This window comes from Pseudophryne corroboree, chromosome 2 (genome assembly GCF_028390025.1).
Source record: "Pseudophryne corroboree isolate aPseCor3 chromosome 2, aPseCor3.hap2, whole genome shotgun sequence".
In the NCBI taxonomy this organism is placed as follows: domain Eukaryota; kingdom Metazoa; phylum Chordata; class Amphibia; order Anura; family Myobatrachidae; genus Pseudophryne; species Pseudophryne corroboree.
This window is the reverse complement of record NC_086445.1, coordinates 750,816,372-750,837,958: the sequence shown is the minus strand read 5'-3', so window position 1 is coordinate 750,837,958 and position 21,587 is coordinate 750,816,372. Positions and strand designations below refer to the sequence as shown.

The 21,587-nt window shown below is 47.1% G+C and overlaps 1 protein-coding gene across 2 annotated transcripts in view; it reads left to right on the top strand.

Annotated features, from left to right (window-relative positions):
- Positions 1–21,587, top strand: part of TRIM33 (tripartite motif containing 33) — a 347,475-nt gene that overhangs the window by 313,290 nt on the left and 12,598 nt on the right. For both annotated transcript variants that reach the window (XM_063955426.1, XM_063955427.1), the window contains 3 exons: positions 4,230–4,353; positions 18,089–18,163; positions 19,758–19,910. In XM_063955426.1, coding sequence (XP_063811496.1) covers positions 4,230–4,353; positions 18,089–18,163; positions 19,758–19,910 — 352 coding nt within the window. The remainder of the gene's footprint in view (positions 1–4,229; positions 4,354–18,088; positions 18,164–19,757; positions 19,911–21,587) is intronic.

Below are 21,587 nucleotides of genomic sequence, written 5' to 3'. Positions count from 1 at the left end.
CGTTACCGTCTCCAGATACGGCCGCCCTCAAGGAGCCAGCTGATAGGAGGCTGGAAAATATCCTAAAAAGTATATACACACATACTGGTGTTATACTGCGACCAGCGATCGCCTCAGCCTGGATGTGCAGCGCTGGGGTGGCTTGGTCGGATTCCCTGACTGAAAATATTGATACCCTTGACAGGGACAGTATTTTATTGACTATAGAGCATTTAAAGGATGCATTTCTATATATGCGAGATGCACAGAGGGATATTTGCACTCTGGCATCAAGAGTAAGTGCGATGTCCATTTCTGCCAGAAGATGTTTATGGACACGACAGTGGTCAGGTGATGCGGATTCCAAACGGCACATGGAAGTATTGCCGTATAAAGGGGAGGAGTTATTTGAGGTCGGTCTATCGGACCTGGTGGCCACGGCAACAGCTGGAAAATCCACCTTTTTTACCCCAAGTCACCTCTCAGCAGAAAAAGACACCTTCTTTTCAGCCTCAGTCCTTTCGTCCCCATAAGGGCAAGCGGGCAAAAGGCCAGTCATATCTGCCCAGGGGTAGAGGAAAGGGAAAAAGACTGCAGCAGGCAGCCCTTCCCAGGAACAGAAGCCCTCCACCGCTTCTGCCAAGTCCTCAGCATGACGCTGGGGCCTTACAAGCGGACTCAGGTGCGGTGGGGGGTCGTCTCAAGAGTTTCAGCGCGCAGTGGGCTCACTCGCAAGTGGACCCCTGGATCCTACAGGTAGTATCTCAGGGGTACAGATTGGAATTCGAGACGTCTCCTCCTCGCAGGTTCCTGAAGTCTGCTTTACCAACGTCTCCCTCCGACAGGGAGGCAGTATTGGAAGCAATTCACAAGCTATATTCCCAGCAGGTGATAATGAAAGTACCCCACCTACAACAAGGAAAGGGGTATTATTCCACACTATTTGTGGTACCGAAGCCAGACGGCTCGGTGAGACCTATTCTAAATCTGAAATCTTTGAACACTTACATACAAAGGTTCAAATCAAGATGGAGTCACTCAGAGCAGTGATAGCGAACCTGGAAGAGGGGACTATATGGTGTCCCTGGACATCAAGGATACTTACCTCCATGTCCCAATTTGCCCTTCTCATAGGGTACCTCAGGTTCGTGGTACTGAACTGTCACTATCAGTTTCAGACGCTGCCGTTTGGATTGTCCACGGCACCCCGGGTCTTTACCAAGGTAATGGCCGAAATGATGATTCTTCTTCGAAGAAAAGACGTCTTAATTATCCCTTACTTGGACGATCTCCTGATAAGGGCAAAGTCCAGGGAACAGTTGGAGGTCGGAGTAGCACTATCTCGGGTACTGCTACAACAGCACGGGTGGATTCTAAATATTCCAAAATTGCAGCTGATCCCGACGACACGTCTGCTGTTCCTAGGGATGATTCTGGACACAGTCCAGAAAAAGGTGTTTCTCCCGGAGGAGAAAGCCAGGGAGTTATCCGAGCTAGTCAGGAACCTCCTAAAACTAGGAAAAGTGTCAGTGCATCATTGCACAAGGGTCCTGGGAAAAATGGTGGCTTCTTACGAAGCGATTCCATTCGGCAGATTTCACGCAAGAACTTTTCAGTGGGATCTGCTGGAAAAATGGTCCGGATCGCATCTTCAGATGCATCAGCGGATAACCCTGTCCCCAAGGACAAGGGTGTCTCTTCTGTGGAGGTTGCAGAGTGCTCATCTTCTAGAGGGCCGCAGATTCGGCATTCAGGACTGGGTCCTGGTGACCACGGATGCCAGCCTGAGAGGCTGGGGAGCAGTCACACAAGGAAAAAATTTCCAAGGAGTGTGGTCAAGTCTGGAGACTTCTCTCCACATAAATATACTGGAGCTAAGGGCGATTTACAATGCTCTGAGCCTAGGAAGACCTCTGCTTCAAAGTCAATCGGTGCTGATCCAGTCGGACAACATCACGGCAGTCGCCCACGTAAACGGACAGGGCGGCACAAGAAGCAGGAGGGCAATGGCAGAAACTGCAAGGATTCTTCGCTGGGCGGAAAATCATGTGATAGCACTGTCAGCAGTGTTCATTCCGGGAGTGGACAACTGGGAAGCAGACTTCCTCAGCAGGCACGACCTCCACCCGGTAGAGTGGGGACTTCATCTGGAAGTCTTCCACAGGATTGTGAACCGTTGGGAAAGACCAAAGGTGGACATGATGGCGTCCCGCCTGAACAAAAAACTGGACAGGTATTGCGCCAGGTCAAGAGACCCTCAGGCAATAGCTGTGGACGTTCTGGTAACACCGTGGGTGTACCAGTCGGTGTATGTGTTCCCTCCTCTGCTTTTCATACCCAAGGTACTGAGAATTATAAGACGTAGAGGAGTAAGAACTATACTCGTGGCTCCGGATTGGCCAAGAAGGACTTGGTACCCGGAACTTCAAGAGATGCTCACAGAGGACCCATGGCCTCTGCCGCTAAGAAGGGACTGCTTCAGCAAGTACCATGTCTGTTCCAAGACTTACCGCGTCTGCGTTTGACGACATGGCGGTTGTACGCCGGATCCTAAGGGAAAAAGGCATTCCGGAAGAGGTCATCCCTATCCTGGTCAAAGCCAGGAAGGAGGTGACCGCACAACATTATCACCACATTTGGCGAAAATATGTTGCGTGGTGTGAGGCCTGGAAGGCCCCCACGAAGAAATTTCAACTCGGTCGATTCCTGCATTTCCTGCAAACAGGAGTGTCTATGGGCCTCAAATTGGGGTCCATTAAGGTTCAAATTTCGGCCCTGTCGATTTTCTTCCAGAAAGAATTGGCTTCAGTTCCTGAAGTCCAGACGTTTGTCAAGGGAGTACTGCATATACAACCCCCTTTTGTGCCTCCAGTGGCACCGTGGGATCTCAACGTAGTTCTGGGATTCCTCAAATCACATTGGTTTGAACCGCTCAAATCTGTGGTTTTGAAATATCTCACATGGAAAGTGACCATGCTGTTGGCCCTGGCCTCGGCCGGGCGAGTGTCAGAATTGGCGGCTTTGTCTCACAAAAGCCCATATCTGTTTTTCCATTCGGACAGGGCAGAACTGCGGACTCGTCCCCAGTTTCTCCCTAAGGTGGTGTCAGCGTTTCACCTGAACCAGCCTATGGGAGTACCTGGGGCTAATAGGGACTTGGAGGACTCCAAGTTGCTAGATGTTGTCAGGGCCCTGAAAATATATGTTTCCAGGACGGCTAGAGTCAGGAAAACTGACTCGCTGTTTATCCTGTATGCACCCAACAAACTGGGTGCTCCTGCTTCTAAGCAGACGATTGCTCGTTGGATTTGTAGTACAATTCAGCTTGCACATTCTGTGGTAGGCCTGCCACAGCCAAAATCTGTAAATGCCCATTCCACAAGGAAGGTGGGCTCATCTTGGGCGGCTGCCCAAGGGGTCTCGGCTTTACAACTTTGCCGAGCTGCTACTTGGTCAGGGGCAAACACGTTTGCAAAATTCTACAAATTTGATACCCTGGCTGAGGAGGACCTGGAGTTCTCTCATTCGGTGTTGCAGAGTCATCCGCACTGTCCCGCCCGTTTGGGAGCTTTGGTATAATCCCCATGGTCCTTACGGAGTCCCCAGCATCCACTTAGGACGTCAGAGAAAATAAGAATTTACTTACCGATAATTCTATTTCTCGTAGTCCGTAGTGGATGCTGGGCGCCCATCCCAAGTGCGGATTGTCTGCAATACTTGTACATAGTATTGTTACAAAAATCGGGTTATTATTGTTGTGAGCCATCTTTTCAGAGGCTCCGCTGTTATCATGCTGTTAACTGGGTTCAGATCACAGGTTGTACAGTGTGATTGGTGTGGCTGGTATGAGTCTTACCCGGGATTCATAAATCCTTCCTTATTGTGTACGCTCGTCCGGGCACAGTATCCTAACTGAGGCTTGGAGGAGGGTCATAGGGGGAGGAGCCAGTGCACACCACCTGATCCTAAAGCTTTTACTTTTGTGCCCTGTCTCCTGCGGAGCCGCTATTCCCCATGGTCCTTACGGAGTCCCCAGCATCCACTACGGACTACGAGAAATAGAATTATCGGTAAGTAAATTCTTATTTTCTAGAAGTTTTAAAAATGAGAAATAATGTAAACAAAATGTTATAAAGATATTTCATTGGTATCTTCTGAGGTTTTTTTTTTTGTACTTAGCGGAATGCTGCTTCACAAGCCAAAGAACAAGGCTATTAACATCAACCTTTTTTTGTTTCCCCCCTCGTCAGTGGTGAATGGATCTGTACGTTCTGTAGAGATCTGAACAAACCAGAAGTTGAATATGACTGTGATAATTCTCAACACAGTAAGAAAGGGAAGACTGTACAAGGCTTAAATCCTGTGGACCAAATGGTATGTGTGCAGTAGTCCTTAAGTCACTTGTAAAAAAATATAAGTATATTTTCTGTAAATGGTCGTCAAAATGTGGCCTTAATTTGCCTATTAAGTTTAACAAGTCAGTGTTTGAACAGTAGTAGCGATCCTTAAAACTGTGCCTGAACCATGACAACCTAAGAGGCCTGTATTCATTTAACGTGTATTTGTCACACTAATGCCATAATAGTGAAGTGATCACTTTAGATGAAGGCTATTGGAAATAATGCAGTGAAAATCCTTTGAGGACAGTATACACAGTGGCCCCTGTAGGTACACTTGGTCTATAATGCAAATATCTGATCTGCCATTATTTGGAATAAAATCAGTGTATAAAACCATGCAGACGTGTTAAAGAGGTTCATGTGTTGTTCCAAACACCAGAATGGGGAATGAAGAACGTGGAATGCCAGACAGGATGGTTTGATTAGCTGAACCTAAATTTTGAAACACTGCAATCTAGAATTTACTAGTTGCTAGATGGGTGGTGGTATCTCGAGCCAAGCTACATGGGCCTTATGTTTGAAATAGCAGATCTGAAAGGTTACTGTATACTTCCAAATAAGATGTACTGTATGTTGGTGATACAATTGGCACTGCCTGGAAGTTTGTCTCACGTCTTATCTTATGATTGATGTGCAGTTGCAGCCACCTCATAAACCTGAACAAATCTTGATTGATTTAGGAGATTGCACATCAGTGTACCCCCTCCCACAGGCAGTTAGAAAAAAGTGCCTTCAGGACAGGGTGCACATCTCTGAACTCCAGAGAGTTCTGGTCAATTTCTTTTTAATGTTTATTTTCTGTATGCTGTTTGGGCAACAGCATACCTGCACCGCGGAAGTTAGGAGGAGGAGGGGGGGTCACCGGCCTTATGAGGTGCAGAGCCGCTTACCTGCTGCAGGACCACCCACCGTCCTGAGGGAGGGGGTTGTTCAGTGGGGCACTGCGCTTTGACTGTCACAGCCGCAGCACGCCGCACACCCCTAACGTTGCCTGAAGGTGACATCGGTGATGAGTATCCCCGGTACACTGTGCGGCTGAACGCGGGCGCGGCGTACGGGACCCTCCTGGGTGGTCCTACTAAGATCCCCCGTGTAGACTGGCACACAACCGCTTAGACTAGCATTTGTTGTGATGTTTTTAAGCTGTAAGGCAGACCTGGCCAACCTGTGGCTCTCCAGCTGTTGTAAAACTATAAGTCCCATCATGCTTTGCCACAGTTTTGCTATTAGGAAATGCTAAAACTGTGGCAGGGCATGCTGGGATGTGTAGTTTCACAACATCTGGAGAGCCACCGGTTGTCCAGGCCTGCTGTAAAGAGACTTTGCCAGTATAATAAAGTAATAATTCTCTGTAGCTCCAGTGCCATTGTAGGTGGCGGAGCTACCTCAGCGGGACCAGAAGCATTTTGGCGCCTTCCTCTGCTTACTGCAGTCATACACGGCACACACCGCCCTTCCAGACTCCTCAGCCACGCAGGATATCTGGTACAGGGTGAGGTAAAGGGGGAGAGCCACTATTGTACACTATCTGGGTCCTCTACAGGACAGAATTTATTAGTGTGCAGTGTATGCCACAACAGATTCTCTCCATTATAATCTGATTCTGTTTCATGTGAACAATGTAGCCAATCTTCACAAATCCGTGATGGGCCGGGGAAGAGGCTCCAAGAGCCCCACTGGTTAGGGTCTCTTAAAACTATAATGTCTGATATGTCATCCCTGCTTATGTTCAGAAATCTCAGCTGCTACAACAAGCTGTTGCAGATTTAGCTGCTAGGGCAGATGTTGCACAACCCCCCTCTCTCATGCAGGACCACAAAAGCGTGGTTTACCTGCACTACTATCTGACACAGATGAGGATATACAGGAGGATGGGGAGGACTTGGACCCCGTTAGTGGGGCTCCCGATTCTGCTCAGGGTATTGAACTGCTAATTCTGGCTATAAGGGACGTGTTAAAGCTCCCTCTAGAGGAAGCTGCATCACAGCAGTAATTTCTCTAACGTCCTAGTGGATGCTGGGGACTCCGTAAGGGCCATGGGGATAGACGGGCTCCGCAGGGGACATGGGCTCTATAAGAAAGAATTTAGGTTCTGGTGTGCACTGGCTCCTCCCTCTATGCCCCTCCTCCAGACCTCAGTTTGATACTGTGCCCAGACGAGCTGGGTGCTTTTCAGTGAGCTCTCCTGAGTTCGCTGAGAGAAAGTATTTTGTTAGGTTTTTTATTTTCAGGGAGCTCTGCTGGCAACAGACTCCCTGCATCGTGGGACAGAGGGGAGAGAAGCAGCCCTACTCTCTGAAGCTAGGTCCTGCTTCTTAGGCTACTGGACACCATTAGCTCCAGAGGGATCATACGCAGGATCTCACCCTCGCCGTCCGATCCCAGAGCCGCGCTGCCGTCCCCCTCGCAGAGCCGGAAGACAGAAGCCGGGTGAGTATGAGAAGCAAGAAGACTTCAAATCGGCGGCAGAAGACTCCGTTCTTCACTGAGGTAACGCACAGCACTGCAGCTGTGCGCCATTGCTCCCACACACATCACATACTCCGGTCACTGTAAGGGTGCAGGGCGCAGGGGGGGGGGGCGGCGTCCTGGGCAGCATTTGGAACCTCTTTTGGCAAAAGTAAACATATATACAGTTGGGCACTGTATATATGTATGAGCCCCCGCCAAGAAAATGCATATTTAAGCAGGACAGAAGCCCGCCGTCGAGGGGGCGGGGCTTCTTCCTCAGCACTCACCAGCGCCATTTTTTCTCCACAGCTCCGCTGAGAGGAAGCTCCCCAGGCTCTCCCCTGCAGATTCACGGTAGAAGAGGGTAAAAAGAGAGGGGAGGGGGGGCACATAAATTAGGCGCAAAAACAATATAAACAGCAGCTACTGGGTTAACATTAAGTTACTGTGTTATTCCTGGGTTATAGCGCTGGGGTGTGTGCTGGCATACTCTCTCTCTCCCTCACCCTCTCCCTCTCCCTCTCTCTCTCTCTCTCTCTCTCTCTCTCTCCCCCTCTCTCTCTCTCTCTCTCTCCCCCTCTCCAAAGGGCCTTGTGGGGGAACTGTCTTCAAAAAAAGCATTCCCTGTGTCCGTGGTGTCGGTACGCTTGTGTCGACATGTCTGATGAGGAAGGCTATGTGGAAGCAGAGCGGGAGCAAATGAATGTGGTGTCTCCGCCGACGGCGCCGACACCTGATTGGGTGGATATGTGGAAGGTTTTAAATGATAATGTTAATTCCTTACATAAAAGGTTAGAAAAAGCTGAAGCCTCAGGACAGTCAGGGTCCCAACCCATGCCTGATCCTATGTCGCAGAGACAGTCAGGGTCTCAGAAGCGCCTACTATCCCAAATTGTTGACACGGATACCGACATGGATTCTGACTCCAGTGTCGATTACGATGATGCAAAACTACAGCCAAAATTGGCTAAATCCATCCGTTATATGATTATAGCAATTAAGGATGTGTTGCACATCACAGAGGAAACCCCAGTCCCTGACGGGAGGGTACATATGTATGGGGAAAAGAAGCAACAGGTAACCTTTCCCCCCTCACACGAGCTAAATGAGTTATGTGAAAATGCTTGGGAATCTCCAGATAAAAAACTGCAGATTTCCAAAAGGATTCTTATGGCGTATCCTTTCCCACCAACAAAGCTTTAACACGCTTATCCAAGAAGGTAGCCCTGCCGTCACAGGATACGGCTACCCTCAAAGATGCTGCGGATAAAAAACAGGAGGGTACTCTGAAGTCCATTTATACACATTCAGGTACCTTACTGAGGCCGGCGATCGCGTCGGCCTGGTTGTGTAGTGCTGTAGCAGCATGGACGGACACCCTGTCTGAGGAACTTGATGCCTTAGACAAGGATACTATATTATTGACCCTGGGGCATATTAAAGACGCTGTCCTATATATGAGAGATGCTCAAAGAGACATTAGTCTACTGGGTTCTAGAATAAATGCTATGTCAATTTCTACCAGAAGGGTCCTGTGGACTCGGCAATGGACAGGTGATGCCGACTCAAAAAGGCATATGGAGGTTTTACCTTACAAGGGTGAGGAATTGTTTGGGGAGGGTCTCTCGGACCTGGTCTCCACAGCTACTGCTGGAAAGTAAAATTTTTTGCCATATGTTTCCTCACAGCCTAAGAGAGCACCGTATTATCAAATGCAGTCCTTTCGATCACAAAAAGGCAAGAAAGTCCGAGGTGCGTCCTTTCTTGGCAGGGGTAGAGGAAAGAAGCTGCACAATACAGCTAGTTCCCAGGAACAGAAGTCCTCCCCGGCTTCCACTAAATCCACCGCATGACGCTGGGGCTCCACAGGCGGAGCCAGGCCCGGTGGGGGCGCGTCTTCGAAATTTAAGCCACAAGTGGGTTCACTCCCAGTTGGATCCCTGGGCAATAGAGATTGTGTCTCAGGGATACAAGCTGGAATTCGAGGAGATGGCCCCTCACCGATACCTAAAATCGGCCCTGCCAGCTTCCCCCTACGAGAGGGAAATAGTGTTAACTGCAATTCACAAATTGTATCTTCAACAGGTGGTGGTCAAGGTTCCCCTCCTTCAACAAGGAAGGGGTTGTTATTCGACCATGTTTGTAGTCCCGAAACCGGACGGTTCGGTCAGACCCATATTGAATTTAAAATCCCTGAACATATATCTGAAAAGGTTCAAGTTCAAGATGGAATCGCTGAGAACGGTCATCGCAAGCCTGGAAGGGGGGGATTTTATGGTGTCTCTGGACATAAAGGATGCATACCTTCATGTCCCCATTTATCCACCTCATCAGGCGTACCTCAGATTTGTGGTACAGGATTGTCATTACCAATTTCAGACGTTGCCGTTTGCTCTCTCCACGGCACCGAGAATATTTACCAAGGTAATGGCGGAAATGATGGTACTCCTGGGAAAGCAAGGAGTCACAATTATCCCATACTTGGACGATCTCCTCATAAAAGCGAGAACGAGAGAGCAGTTGCTGATCAGCGTAGCACTTTCTCTGGAAGTGTTACGGCAACACGGCTGGATTCTAAATATTCCAAAGTCGCAGTTGGTTCCTGGGCATGATTCTAGACACAGACCAGAAAAGGGTTTATCTCCCGATGGAGAAAGCTCAGGAACTCATGACACTGGTCAGGAACCTATTAAAACCAAAACAGGTGTCAGTGCATCACTGCACTCGTGTCCTGGGAAAGATGGTGGCATCATATGAGGCCATTCCCTTCGGCAGGTTCCATGCAAGGACTTTTCAATGGGACTTGCTGAACAATTGGTCCGGATCACATCTTCAGATGCATCGGTTAATCACCCTATCCCCCAGGGCCAGGGTGTCACTCCTGTGGTGGCTGCAGAGCGCTCACCTTCTCGAGGGCCGCAGATTCGGCATTCAGGACTGGGTCCTGGTGACCACGGACGCAAGCCTCTGAGGTTGGGGTGCAGTCACACAGCGAAGAAATTTCCAAGGTCTGTGGTCAAGTCAAGAGACTTGCCTTCACATCAACATCCTGGATCTAGGGGCCATATACAACGGCCTACGTCAAGTGGAGACGCTGCTTCGCGACCAACCGGTTCTGGTTCAGTCAGACAACATCACCGCAGTGGCTCATGTAAACCGCCAAGGCGGCACAAGGAGCAGAATGGCGATGGCGGAAGCCACCAAGATTCTTCGCTGGGCGGAGAATCACGTAAGCGCACTGTCAGCAGTGTTCATCCCGGGAGTGGATAACTGGGAAGCAGGCTTCCTCAGCAAACATGACCTCCACCCGGGAGAGTGGGGACTTCATCAGGAAGTTTTCGCACAGATTACAAGTCGGTGGGAACTGCCACAGGTGGACATGATGGCATCCCGCCTCAACAAAAAGCTACAGCGGTATTGCGCCAGGTCAAGCGAGCCTCAGGCGATAGCTGTAGACGCCCTGGTGACACCGTGGGTGTTCCAGTCGGTCTATGTATTTCCTCCTCTACCTCTCATGCCCAAGGTGCTGAGGATAATAAGAAAAAGAGGAGTGAGAACAATACTCATTGTTCCAGATTGGCCACGAAGGACTTGGTATCCAGATCTGCAAGAAATGCTCACAGAGGACCCGTGGCCTCTTCCTCTAAGACAGGACTTAGGGCCCCTGTTGCAACATCTGTTCCAAGACTTACTGCGGCTGCGTTTGACGGCATGGCGGTTGAACGCCGGATCCTAGCAGAGAAAGGCATTCCGGATGAGGTCATTCCTACGCTGATAAAGGCTAGGAAGGACGTGACATCTCAACATTATCACCGTATATGGCGAAAATATGTTGCTTGGTGTGAGGCCAGGAATGCTACGGAGGAATTCCAGCTGGGCCATTTCCTTCACTTCCTGCAGTCCGGAGTGAATTTGGGCCTAAAATTGGGTTCCATTAAGGTCCAGATTTCGGCCCTATCCATTTTCTTTCAAAAAGAGTTGGCTTCTCTACCGGAAGTTCAGACGTTTGTAAAGGGAGTGCTGCATATTCAGCCCCCTTTTGTGCCTCCAGTGGCACCTTGGGATCTTAACGTGGTGTTGTGTTTCCTGAAATCCCACTGGTTTGAACCACTCAAAACGGTGGAGTTGAAATTTCTCACGTGGAAGGTGGTCATGCTATTAGCCTTGGCTTCGGCTAGGCGTGTGTCAGAGTTGGCGGCTTTGTCACATAAAAGCCCTTATCTGGTTTTCCATGCGGATAGAGCAGAATTGCGGACCCGTCCACAATTCCTACCGAAAGTGGTTTCATCCTTTCATATAAACCAACCTATTGTGGTGCCTGTGGCTACTACTGACTTGGAGGATTCCGAGTTACTTGATGTGGTCAGGGCTTTGAAGGTTTATGTAGCCAGAACGGCTAGGGTCAGGAAAACAGAGTCTTTGTTTATCCTGTATGCTTCCAACAAGCTTGGTGCTCCTGCTTCAAAGCAAACTATTGCTCGCTGGATCTGTAACACGATTCAGCAGGCTCATTCTGCGGCTGGATTGCCGCTGCCAAAATCAGTTAAGGCCCATTCCACTAGGAAGGTGGGCTCTTCTTGGGCGGCTGCCCGAGGGGTCTCAGCATTACAGCTTTGCCGAGCGGCGACTTGGTCAGGTTCAAACACTTATGCAAAGTTCTACAAGTTAGATACCCTGGCTGAGGAGGACCTTGTGTTTTCTCAATCGGTACTGCAGAGTCATCCGCACTCTCCCGCCCGTTTGGGAGCTTTGGTATAATCCCCATGGTCCTTACGGAGTCCCCCGCATCCACTAAGATGTTAGAGAAAATAAGATTTTACTTACCGGTAAATCTTTCTCGTAGTCCGTAGTGGATGCTGGGCGCCCGTCCCAAGTGCGGACTTCTTCTGCAATACTTGTATATAGTTATTGCTTCAATAAGGGTTAAGTTATGGTTGCATCAGGGTTGGACCTGATGCTCTGTTATTTGTCATACTGTTAACTGGTTGTTATCACATGTTATACGGTGTGATTGGTGTGGCTGGTATGAATCTTGCCCTGGATTACCAAAATCCTTTCCTTGTACTGTCAGCTCTTCTGGGCACAGTTTCTCTAACTGAGGTCTGGAGGAGGGGCATAGAGGGAGGAGCCAGTGCACACCAGAGCCTACATTCTTTCTTAAAGTGCCCATGTCTCCTGCGGAGCCCGTCTATCCCCATGGTCCTTACGGAGTCCCCAGCATCCACTACGGACTACGAGAAATAGATTTACCGGTAAGTAAAATCTTATTTTTTCTTTACATAAAACAAGCCTAATGTCACTTTTCCTGATTTTGCAGAGTTAGATGACCTGTTCAAGCTGGCCTGGAAAAATCCAGACTAAAAATTCCAAGTGTACAAAAAGTTTTTGCGCACTTTCCTATTTCCTCCTGGAGGTAGGAAATTTGGGAGGAACCCCCAGGTGTTGATGTATCAGTCTCTCAACTGTCCAAAAAGCCAGTGCTGCCTGCCCCAGGCTCCTTTACCATAAAGGACCCTGGGGATAGGAAACTAGAGACTACACTCAAATCTATTTACATGGCAGCAGGTGTATTGCAAAGGCCGGTCATTTCGGAATGCTGGATGACCCATGCCATTCATTCCTGGGCCACTCAAATTCAGGGGGGTCCTCTCTGGGGATATGCGCCTGGTCACTATGGTGACCCTTCTAAAACAAATTCAGGACACTACACGTGTTCTCTGATTCGCTCAAGGAGATGGGGAACATTAATGCTAGGACTTCTGCCATGGCAGTGTCGGTGCGCAAGGTCTTGTGGTTGCGTCAGTGGATTGCGGACGCAGAATCCAAACGTAGTGTGGAATCCCTCCCCTTTTCTGGGGAATGGCTCTTTGGGGTTGAGTTGGATACCTGGATTTCCAAAGTTACGGCTGAGAAATCCACGTTTCTCCCCTCTGGGGCCCCGCCGGCTAGGCGTTCCTACCCCGGGCAGTCTTGTACCGTCATTTCGGTCTCACAGACTTCGATCCAAGGCCAGAGGTGCTTCCAATGCGATGAGAGGCACCAGACTTAAGTCCAGAAAATCTGCAAGCCCCAGCTCTCAGAAACAGACCACCAGTTCTGCTTCCGGTAAGGTCTCAGCATGGCTGTGCCCACCCACCTCGAGAAGATCTCGAGGTGGGAGCTTGACTGCGTCGCTTCAGGCGCATCTGGGAGGCTTCCTGCCAGGATACCTGGGTCAGAGATCTCATTTCTCCGGGCTACAAGCTGGAGTTCGACAGTACTCCTCCCCGACGATTTTTCAAATCAAGCTTACCGGCTTTGGAGGATATGCGGGTTACGTTGCAGCAGGCCATTCCAAAGTTGGTCCAGTCCCACGTCATTGTTCCAATACCACAACGAGGCAAGGGGTTTTACTCAACCTGTTTGTGGTGCCGAAACCGGACAGTTTGGTAAGACCCATTTTGAATCTAAAATCCTTGAATCCTTAATTGAAGGTGTTCAAAATGGAATCCCTGCGAGCAGTGATTGTGGGCCTGGAAGAAATGAAATTTATGGTCTCCTTGGATATCAAGGATGCCTACCTCCATATTCCAATTTAGCCGCCTCATCAGGCGTACCTGTGGTTTGCCCTGCTGGACAATCCCTTCCAATTCCAGGCACTGCCCTTTGGCCTGTCCACAGCTCCGAGGGTGTTCACAAAGGTGATGGCGGAGATGATGTTCCGGGTCCAGGGTGTCAATATTGTCGCTTACCTGGATGACATTCTGATCAAAGCAAGATCCAGGGAGCTTTTGTTGTTCCATATCGACCACACTGTCCAACTTCTGTCACACCACGGGTAGAGCCTAAACTTACAGAAGTCCCACCTGAAGCCGACTCAGCTACTCCTGTTCCTGGGGGTGTTACTGGATACGGTGGCCCAGAAGGTGTTCCTACCAGAGGACAAGGTGAGAAGACTTCAGGAAATGGTACGCATGGTACTCTGACCTGCTCGAGTGTCCATCCATCTTTGCATAAGATTGTTGGGGAAGATGGTCACCTCCTGTGAGGCGATCCAATATGGCAAGTTCCATGCCAGAACTTTTCAGCTGGATCTCCTGAGCAAATGGTTCGGTTCACATCTTCAGATGCACCGGATGATACGGCTGTCGGCCCAGGCCAGGATTTCCCTCCTGTGGTGGCTGCAGTCCTCCAATCTACTGGAGGGCCGGAGTTTCGGTATTCAGGATTGTACCCTCCTCACGACGGATGCGAGTCTAATAGGATGGGGAGCTGTCACCCAAGGGGCGCAGTTCCAGAGCAGGTGGTCAACCCACGAAAGCCTCCTTCCGATAAACTTTCTAGAACTTCAGGCAATCTACAATGCTCTGCTTCAGGCCTCTCCTACTCTGGTATCACACGATCCAGGCATAATCGGGAAAACGCCACAGCAGTAGCGTACATCAATCGGAAAGGAGGGACGTAAAGCAGAGCCTGCATGCGAGACGTGTCAAAGATACTCCTCTCGGCAGAAAGAAATGCAAGAGCAATGTCTGCAATCTTCATTACAGGAGAAGACAACTGGGAAGCGGACTTCCTCAGTCGTCACGATCTACACCCGGGGGAGTGTGGTCTCCACCAGCAGGTGTTCCAGCAGATAATCGACTGGTGGGACTGCCCACAGATAGCCATGATGGCTTCTCGTCTCAACAAGAAGGTACACTAGTATTGCTCACAAACCAGGGACCCTCAGGCGAGGGCAGTGGATGCACGGAAGTCGCCTTTGCCTTATAGACTGGTCTACTTGTTTCCTCCAATTCCGTTACTCCCCAGAGTGCCCAAGCGCATCAGAAATCAAGGAGTCCAGGTAATTCTAATTGCCCCGGATTGACTTTGGAGGGCGTGGTACGCGGATCTTCTGGGCATGTCCATTGAAGACCCTTGGCCTCCACCACTACGAAGAGATCTTCTTCAACCAGGATTGTTCGTCGTCTACCCGGACTTAAGTCAACTTCGTTTGATGGCAGGGCCTTTCCAAAAAGGTTATTGCTACCACGGTTCAGGCAAGGAAACCTGTGACGTCTATGCACAATCATCACATCAAACGTATCCGCCTGCTGAGTTTCACTTGGGACGTTTCTTATGTTTCCTGCAGGCTGGTGTGGATAAAAGTTTATCCTCCATTAAGGTCCAGATTTCAGCCATCTCCATTTTCTTCCAGAAGAAATTGGCGGTGTTGCCAGAAGTTCAGACCTTCTTGCAAGGGGTACTCCACATCTAACCTCCTTTTGTGCCTAAAGCTCCCTGGAATTTGAATGTAGTTTTGGTATTTCTACAGGGTTTGAACCTCTGATGACGATAGAAGACAAGTACCTCACGTGGAAAACGTTGATGTTCCTGGCCCTGACTTCTGCTCAACGTGTCTCGGAATTCGGGTCCTTGTCGTGTATAAGTCCATACTATGTCAATCGAATAGCTTGGATCAGAAAGACGGATTTGTCCTGCTTCGAAGCAGGCCATTGCGCATTGGATTAGGCTTACTATCCAACAGGCCTGTGTGTTGGCAGCCTTACCTGTTCCTAAGTCTCTGAAGGCCCACTCTACAAGATCTGTGGGCTCTTCCTGGGCGGCTGCAGCAGTCTCCGCACATTCCCACCCGTTCTGACATCCCCATCGTACTAGATTCCCCCAATATCTGTTATGGATGCTAGAGAAAATAGGATTTTAATTACCTACTGGTAAATCCTTTTCTCGTAGTCCATAAGGCAGTGGTTCCCAAACTTTTTTGAATCACGGCACCCTAGAACATCAGAATTTTTTTCACGGCACCCCAAGGCCAAAAATTTCTTATTGACAAATTTAGAATAAAATATTAAATGAAGTAAATTGTATTTATAGACCACAAGTTCCCCCTGCACACGAGCACATCCTGCACATCACCACCCCTTCCCAGCCAGGTGACTCCAGTCACCGGTTACTCCCCCCCTCCCCTGCACCTGAGAGCACAACATCTTCTTCTCCTCCCACCCCACTCCCCCCTCTCCTCTCCTCTCTCCCCCCCCAACCCGACAGGTGACTCCGTGACATCCCGCACAAAACCACCCCTTCCCAGCCGGGTGACTCCAGTCACCATTTACCTCCCCCCCGCCCTCCTTGCACCTGAGAGCACAACATCTTCTTCTACTCCTCGCCACCCCCCACCCCGACGGGTGACATTCCGCACGCTCCTTCCCCCCACGGCGCCAGCTGATTACACGCGCGAGCATCGCCCGCACTGACGGCCGCTCCAGCCGCCCGCGCTCTCCTCTCTCCCCCCCCGCTAATTACTTACTAGACGCCGCTCCAGACGGGCCGCACTTCACCCCCGGCTAAGTACACTCTGGACGGCAGCACGCACCTCCTTCCCCCGGCTGACTAGCCTGGACGCTCCTGCAGCACACACTCTCCCCTTCCATACTCTCTGGCTAAGGCTGCGGCGGCGGCACCCCTGTGACAGCGCTGCGGCACCCCAGGGAGCCGCGGCGCATAGTTTGGGAACCCATGCCATAAGGGATATTGGGCGCCCGCCTCAGTGCGTTGACTTTTTTGCAGGTTCTCGTTATGTGGTTACCTGTTCAGCTGTTGCTGCTGTTACCAGCAGTTGCTGGTTGATATGTTAGTGGTGTGCTGATCTATAAATCTCACCACTCTTTGTTATCATATTTCCTTCTCTCATATATATCCTTTCTCCTTCGGGCACTGTTTTACCTATAACTGCCTGTGGGAGGGGGCATAGAGGGGAGGAGCCAGCACACCCAGTTGAAGAAATTTAAAGTGCACTGGCTCCTTTGGACCCAGTCTATACCCCATCGTACTAGATTCCCCCAATATCCCTTATGAACTACGAGAAAAGGATTTAACCAGTAGGTAATTAAAATCATATTTTTTCAAATAGGTTTTTAAGAGTGAAAATTGTGTACAACATTCTATTAGTTTATAACTACAGGTTGAGTATCCCATATACAAATATTCCAAAATACGGAATATTCCGACATACAGAATTTTTTGAGTGGCATAGTGAAACCTTTTGTTTTCTGATGGCTCAATGTACACAAACTTTGTTTAATACACAGTTATTAAAAATATTGTATTAAATGACCTTCAGGCTGTGTGTATAAGGTGTACATGAAACATAAATGAATTGTGTGAATGTACACGAACTTTGTTTAATGCACAAAATTATTAAAAATATTGGCTAAAATTACCTTCAAGCTGTGTATATAAGGTGTATATGAAACATAAATATATTCTGTGCTTCGACTTAGGTCCCATCACCATGATATCTCATTATGGTATGCAATTATTCCAAAATACGGAAAAATCTGATATCCAAATACTTCTGGTCCCAAGCATTTTGGATAAGGGATACTCAACCTGTATGTAGTTTGTGTACACTTGCAGCTTCAAATTTACACCACACAGTGAAGCACTTCTCTAGTTGCACCTATATCAAATGTTAGGAAATCTAAATTGTCATCCAATAGCAGATTAAAGCTTTTGATTTTCTTATGCTTATTATATATTTTAGTCCGTTCACTGACGGTTGGTTGCTTTATGTAGGACTAGCTGATGTACTCCGTTTCACCTGGGTAGACCTTCGATGTTTATGGCTTCCATTTCCTTCATCACATCTTAACTTGTATGCTTTGTTACTTTTATGCCTCTGGGGTACAGGAGCGTGGTATTTATTTGTTTTTTAATATGAATACATTGAAGGTGGGTTATATAACGTAAAAAGCGGTGATGCCTATGAGAGGTGTGATGCAGAGTCAGGCTAAGGGAGGGGTGGTTTGGTGGACACTGCTTGAGGTTCATGTGGTACGTAACCTTAAACTAGCCCTTGGAGAAGTCCTGCATAAAGCGTAGCCTCACTGGAAAACGTTCAGCACCAAATCTTTTGTAGAGCACACCATTGCAGTAAACCTCAATGACTAAAACATTTGCCCAGCTGTCACCAGTTCACATAAACCACCATAAGTAAAGGGTTGGGACATGGTAAGGAGGTACCCAGCAGAGTTGGTGTAGGGTAGTGTGAAGTTCAGCTGTATTACAAAATTCAAGTACATCCAAAATGTATTCATAAGATTGAAATTTGGTGTTTTTACATTTAAACCGACCGAGTGACAAAAACGAAAGTGTTTTGATATCTACCGTGTCTCTAGTACTTAAATTATTAAGACAAGGCAGTGTGTATACCTGAAGTCATGTGATGTAACCTGATTTAACTATGGCATTTCAATGGTTGTTTTTCTTTTGTTAAGAAATGTGAGAGACTACTCCTCTATCTCTACTGCCATGAGCTGAGCATCGAGTTTCAAGAACCAGTCCCTGCCTCGGTGAGTTTGAGCTTTAATAGTATAGCGAAGTACATGTCTGAATGCAGTGACTGCTCTAAGCTAGTAAAGTGATATAGTTTACATTCAGTTAGATCTCATGATAGCTGTAATTTTAAGGGGAAAGTTTGTTGTGATTATAATTGCCCAATAAATCCTTATGTGGTAAAGTAGTTATTTCCTAATATTTCTGTTGTCAAAAATGAAAGGCACCCTTCTTAAAATAGGGTTAGTTTGTTTTTAAATTACCCCAAGCTAATTTATGGCCTTGGATTAGTTTTAATGTTCATTATATTGTTTAAAAATGTAAAGCCTGACCTTTTATCAGCTATGTCAGAATCAAGTGCAGTCTGCCTGTCATAGCCTTTGGGCCTTGTGAAACATTTGATTTCATTTATACAAGAATGTCTCACGGCGCTAATACTAAATTTTTAATTTTATATTCATTCTAAAACAAACCTTAATAGTTAATAGGAATACAGATATTAATCAGCTGCTGAATGTTAATTGTGCTAGTGTAAGCACAAAATCAGTGGTTCCCCTTTAAGAAAGGGGGATTACCAGCTAAACAATATAAGAAAAGAACACACTGCGCTATTTAAGAACCTTCCAGACTCCAAATACAGTGAATTCACATGTATACATAGAAACACCTTTTTATTCCGGATTAGATTAATCACATAAATCTCTAATTAGTAGATGGAACCACATAAAATTCTTAATCTAATAAAAAAGCTATCATATGCATATATAAATTTAACAACTCTAATTAATTCTTATTTTCAAAAGCCGGCTTTCTATACGCACCTAAAATAAAATATGGATCAGCTCTATCATGCGTATATAATAACCACAATATGTGCAATAGGGGATATACTTATTAATTGATGTGCAAATCAGTATTCTCAGATTGTCCACTAACTGCTTGTAGAGAGACGGAATGATCAGATGTAGTAATCACCGCTTGTTGTTACAAAGTCTCAAAACGGCCCCTTGTGTTATTACACTGAACACTCGTTGTTACAAAGTCTCAAGCAATTCCTTTTGCATAGATAATAGTAACAGTTCCTGATTGCCTAATCAGGCTAGCTAAATGGTAAAAGTTCTCACCCTCCGTCTTACACGCAGACTGATCCAGCTGGAGATACACTGCACTGCCGGTCAGGTGCGGCTAGGGAGCTCCGGACGTCTCCGGCCCCCAACGTATGAAATGCCGCTGCAGTCCCAAGTGAAGCCGCTGATGTAATTTCGCTGGCGTCCGGCGTGGTGCAGTGATTCTTAGGTGATAACCGCAATGAATGGTATTGTCATCAGATGTCCCTTCTTTCCTCTGACTAGTTTCGCTCGTCAATTAAAGTTGTTAAATTTATATATGCGTATGCTAGCTTTTTTATTAGATTAAGAATTTTATGTGGTTCCATCTACTAATTAGAGATTTATGTGATTAATCTAATCCGGAATAAAAAGGTGCTTCTATGTATACATGTGAATTCACTTTTTTTGGAGTCTGGAAGGTTCTTAAATAGCGCAGTGTTCTTTTCTTATAAACATTTGATTTCAGACAAACTTTTCCAACAGACTAATTCTTCTTTTTCAGATACCAAATTACTACAAAATAATTAAGAAGCCCATGGATCTGTCCACAGTGAAGAAAAAGCTACAGAAAAAGCATTCACAACACTACCAGACGCCTGAAGACTTTGTTGCAGATGTCAGGCTAATATTTAAGAACTGTGAAAGGTTCAACGAAGTATGTTGATCTTCTTACCTTACTATATGTGGTTTCTGATCTTTTCCCCAGCAGAATTCAGTGCATGTGAGGGAACTTCTATCTGCTTATTTCCTCTGCATTTCACTCACTATTTGCTTGCCATTGCTTTTAGCCTCCATTACAGCAGTACCGTTAATATGTATAGGATTTACTTTTGTTATGTAAGGTAGTGCCTCGCCTCCAAAAATGCCAGTAAATAGTTATTTCTAAAGGCGTTTTCAGGGTTCCAGTAAAATAGTTACTCAGTACATCCCTGTAATGTTGTTTACAGAACAGGCCTTTTATTGAGTCTCCTTTCTACATATCATTTTGATAATGAATCCTTTGATAAGTGTTGCTTCCATAATGGAATTACATATAGTTAAGTCAAAAGCATTTAAAAGTCCAGAATTTGCCTGAAACGAAATGGTCCTAACATGTTGAATATGTTAGGGTCATGAATCTCTTGAGAATGTTTCAAAAGAGTTAGGAGAAACCCATAAAATACATGTGTCCCTGTATTAAAAAGCTAAAGATCTGGTGCCTTTTTTTTCGTAAAAAAATTTTTGCTGCTATTTTTTTTTTTTTTTTTTATCCATTAGCTATATGCTCAGTATATGTATGCTGGAGTATACTAATGTCCTCTTCTCTCACATGCATTAACATGTTGATTTATATGCATGAGTAAAATAAGTTCTTTATGCCTTTTCCTTATGACAGTCTCTTTATGCATGCTTTGTATTTATCATTACCAGAGAGCTGAGGCACAAACACTGATCAACTACTGTACTCAAAACAATCTTACTAGATGTCAGTGTTCTTTATTGCTATTTTGCTAATATCACATCAACCCTGTAAGATCTTCTTCATCTCAAAACAATACCTTGCATTGCATTGTACTAATGTCCTTATTTATCAATCTGAAAATGGTAGCTTAAAGAAAACCTGCTGAATAAGATTCTTTAATCCATTATGTACCAAAACTAAGGGTGCACTTAAGACAACTTTATCAGGCGTTCCTGACACCTTATGTACACCCTCAGCACAGGAAATGTAATTGGAGTCTAACATACTGCATACTGGTGAAAATAGTATTGCTGTCTGGTGGAGGTTTCTGAAAATTAAAATACCCTTTTCTCTGACGTCCTAGTGGATGCTGGGGACTCCGTAAGGACCATGGGGATATAGCGGCTCCGCAGGAGACAGGGCACAATAATAAAAGCTTTAGGATCAGGTGGTGTGCACTGGCTCCTCCCCCTATGACCCTCCTCCAAGCCTCAGTTAGATTTTTGTGCCCGGCCGAGAAGGGTGCAATCTAGGTGGCTCTCCTGAGCTGCTTAGAATAAAAGTTTAAGTTAGGTTTTTTTCTTTCAGTGAGACCTGCTGGCAACAGGCTCACTGCTACGAGGGACTTAGGGGAGAGAAGTAAACTCACCTGCGTGCAGGATGGATTTGCTTCTTAGGCTACTGGACACCATTAGCTCCAGAGGGAGTCGGAACACAGGTCTCACCCTGGGGTTCGTCCCAGAGCCGTGCCGCCGACCCCCCTTGCAGATGCCGAAGTTGAAGAGGTCCAGAAACAGGCGGCAGAAGACTTTCAGTCTTCATAAGGTAGCGCACAGCACTGCAGCTGTGCGCCATTGTTGTCAGCACACTTCACCAACAGTCACCAACTGT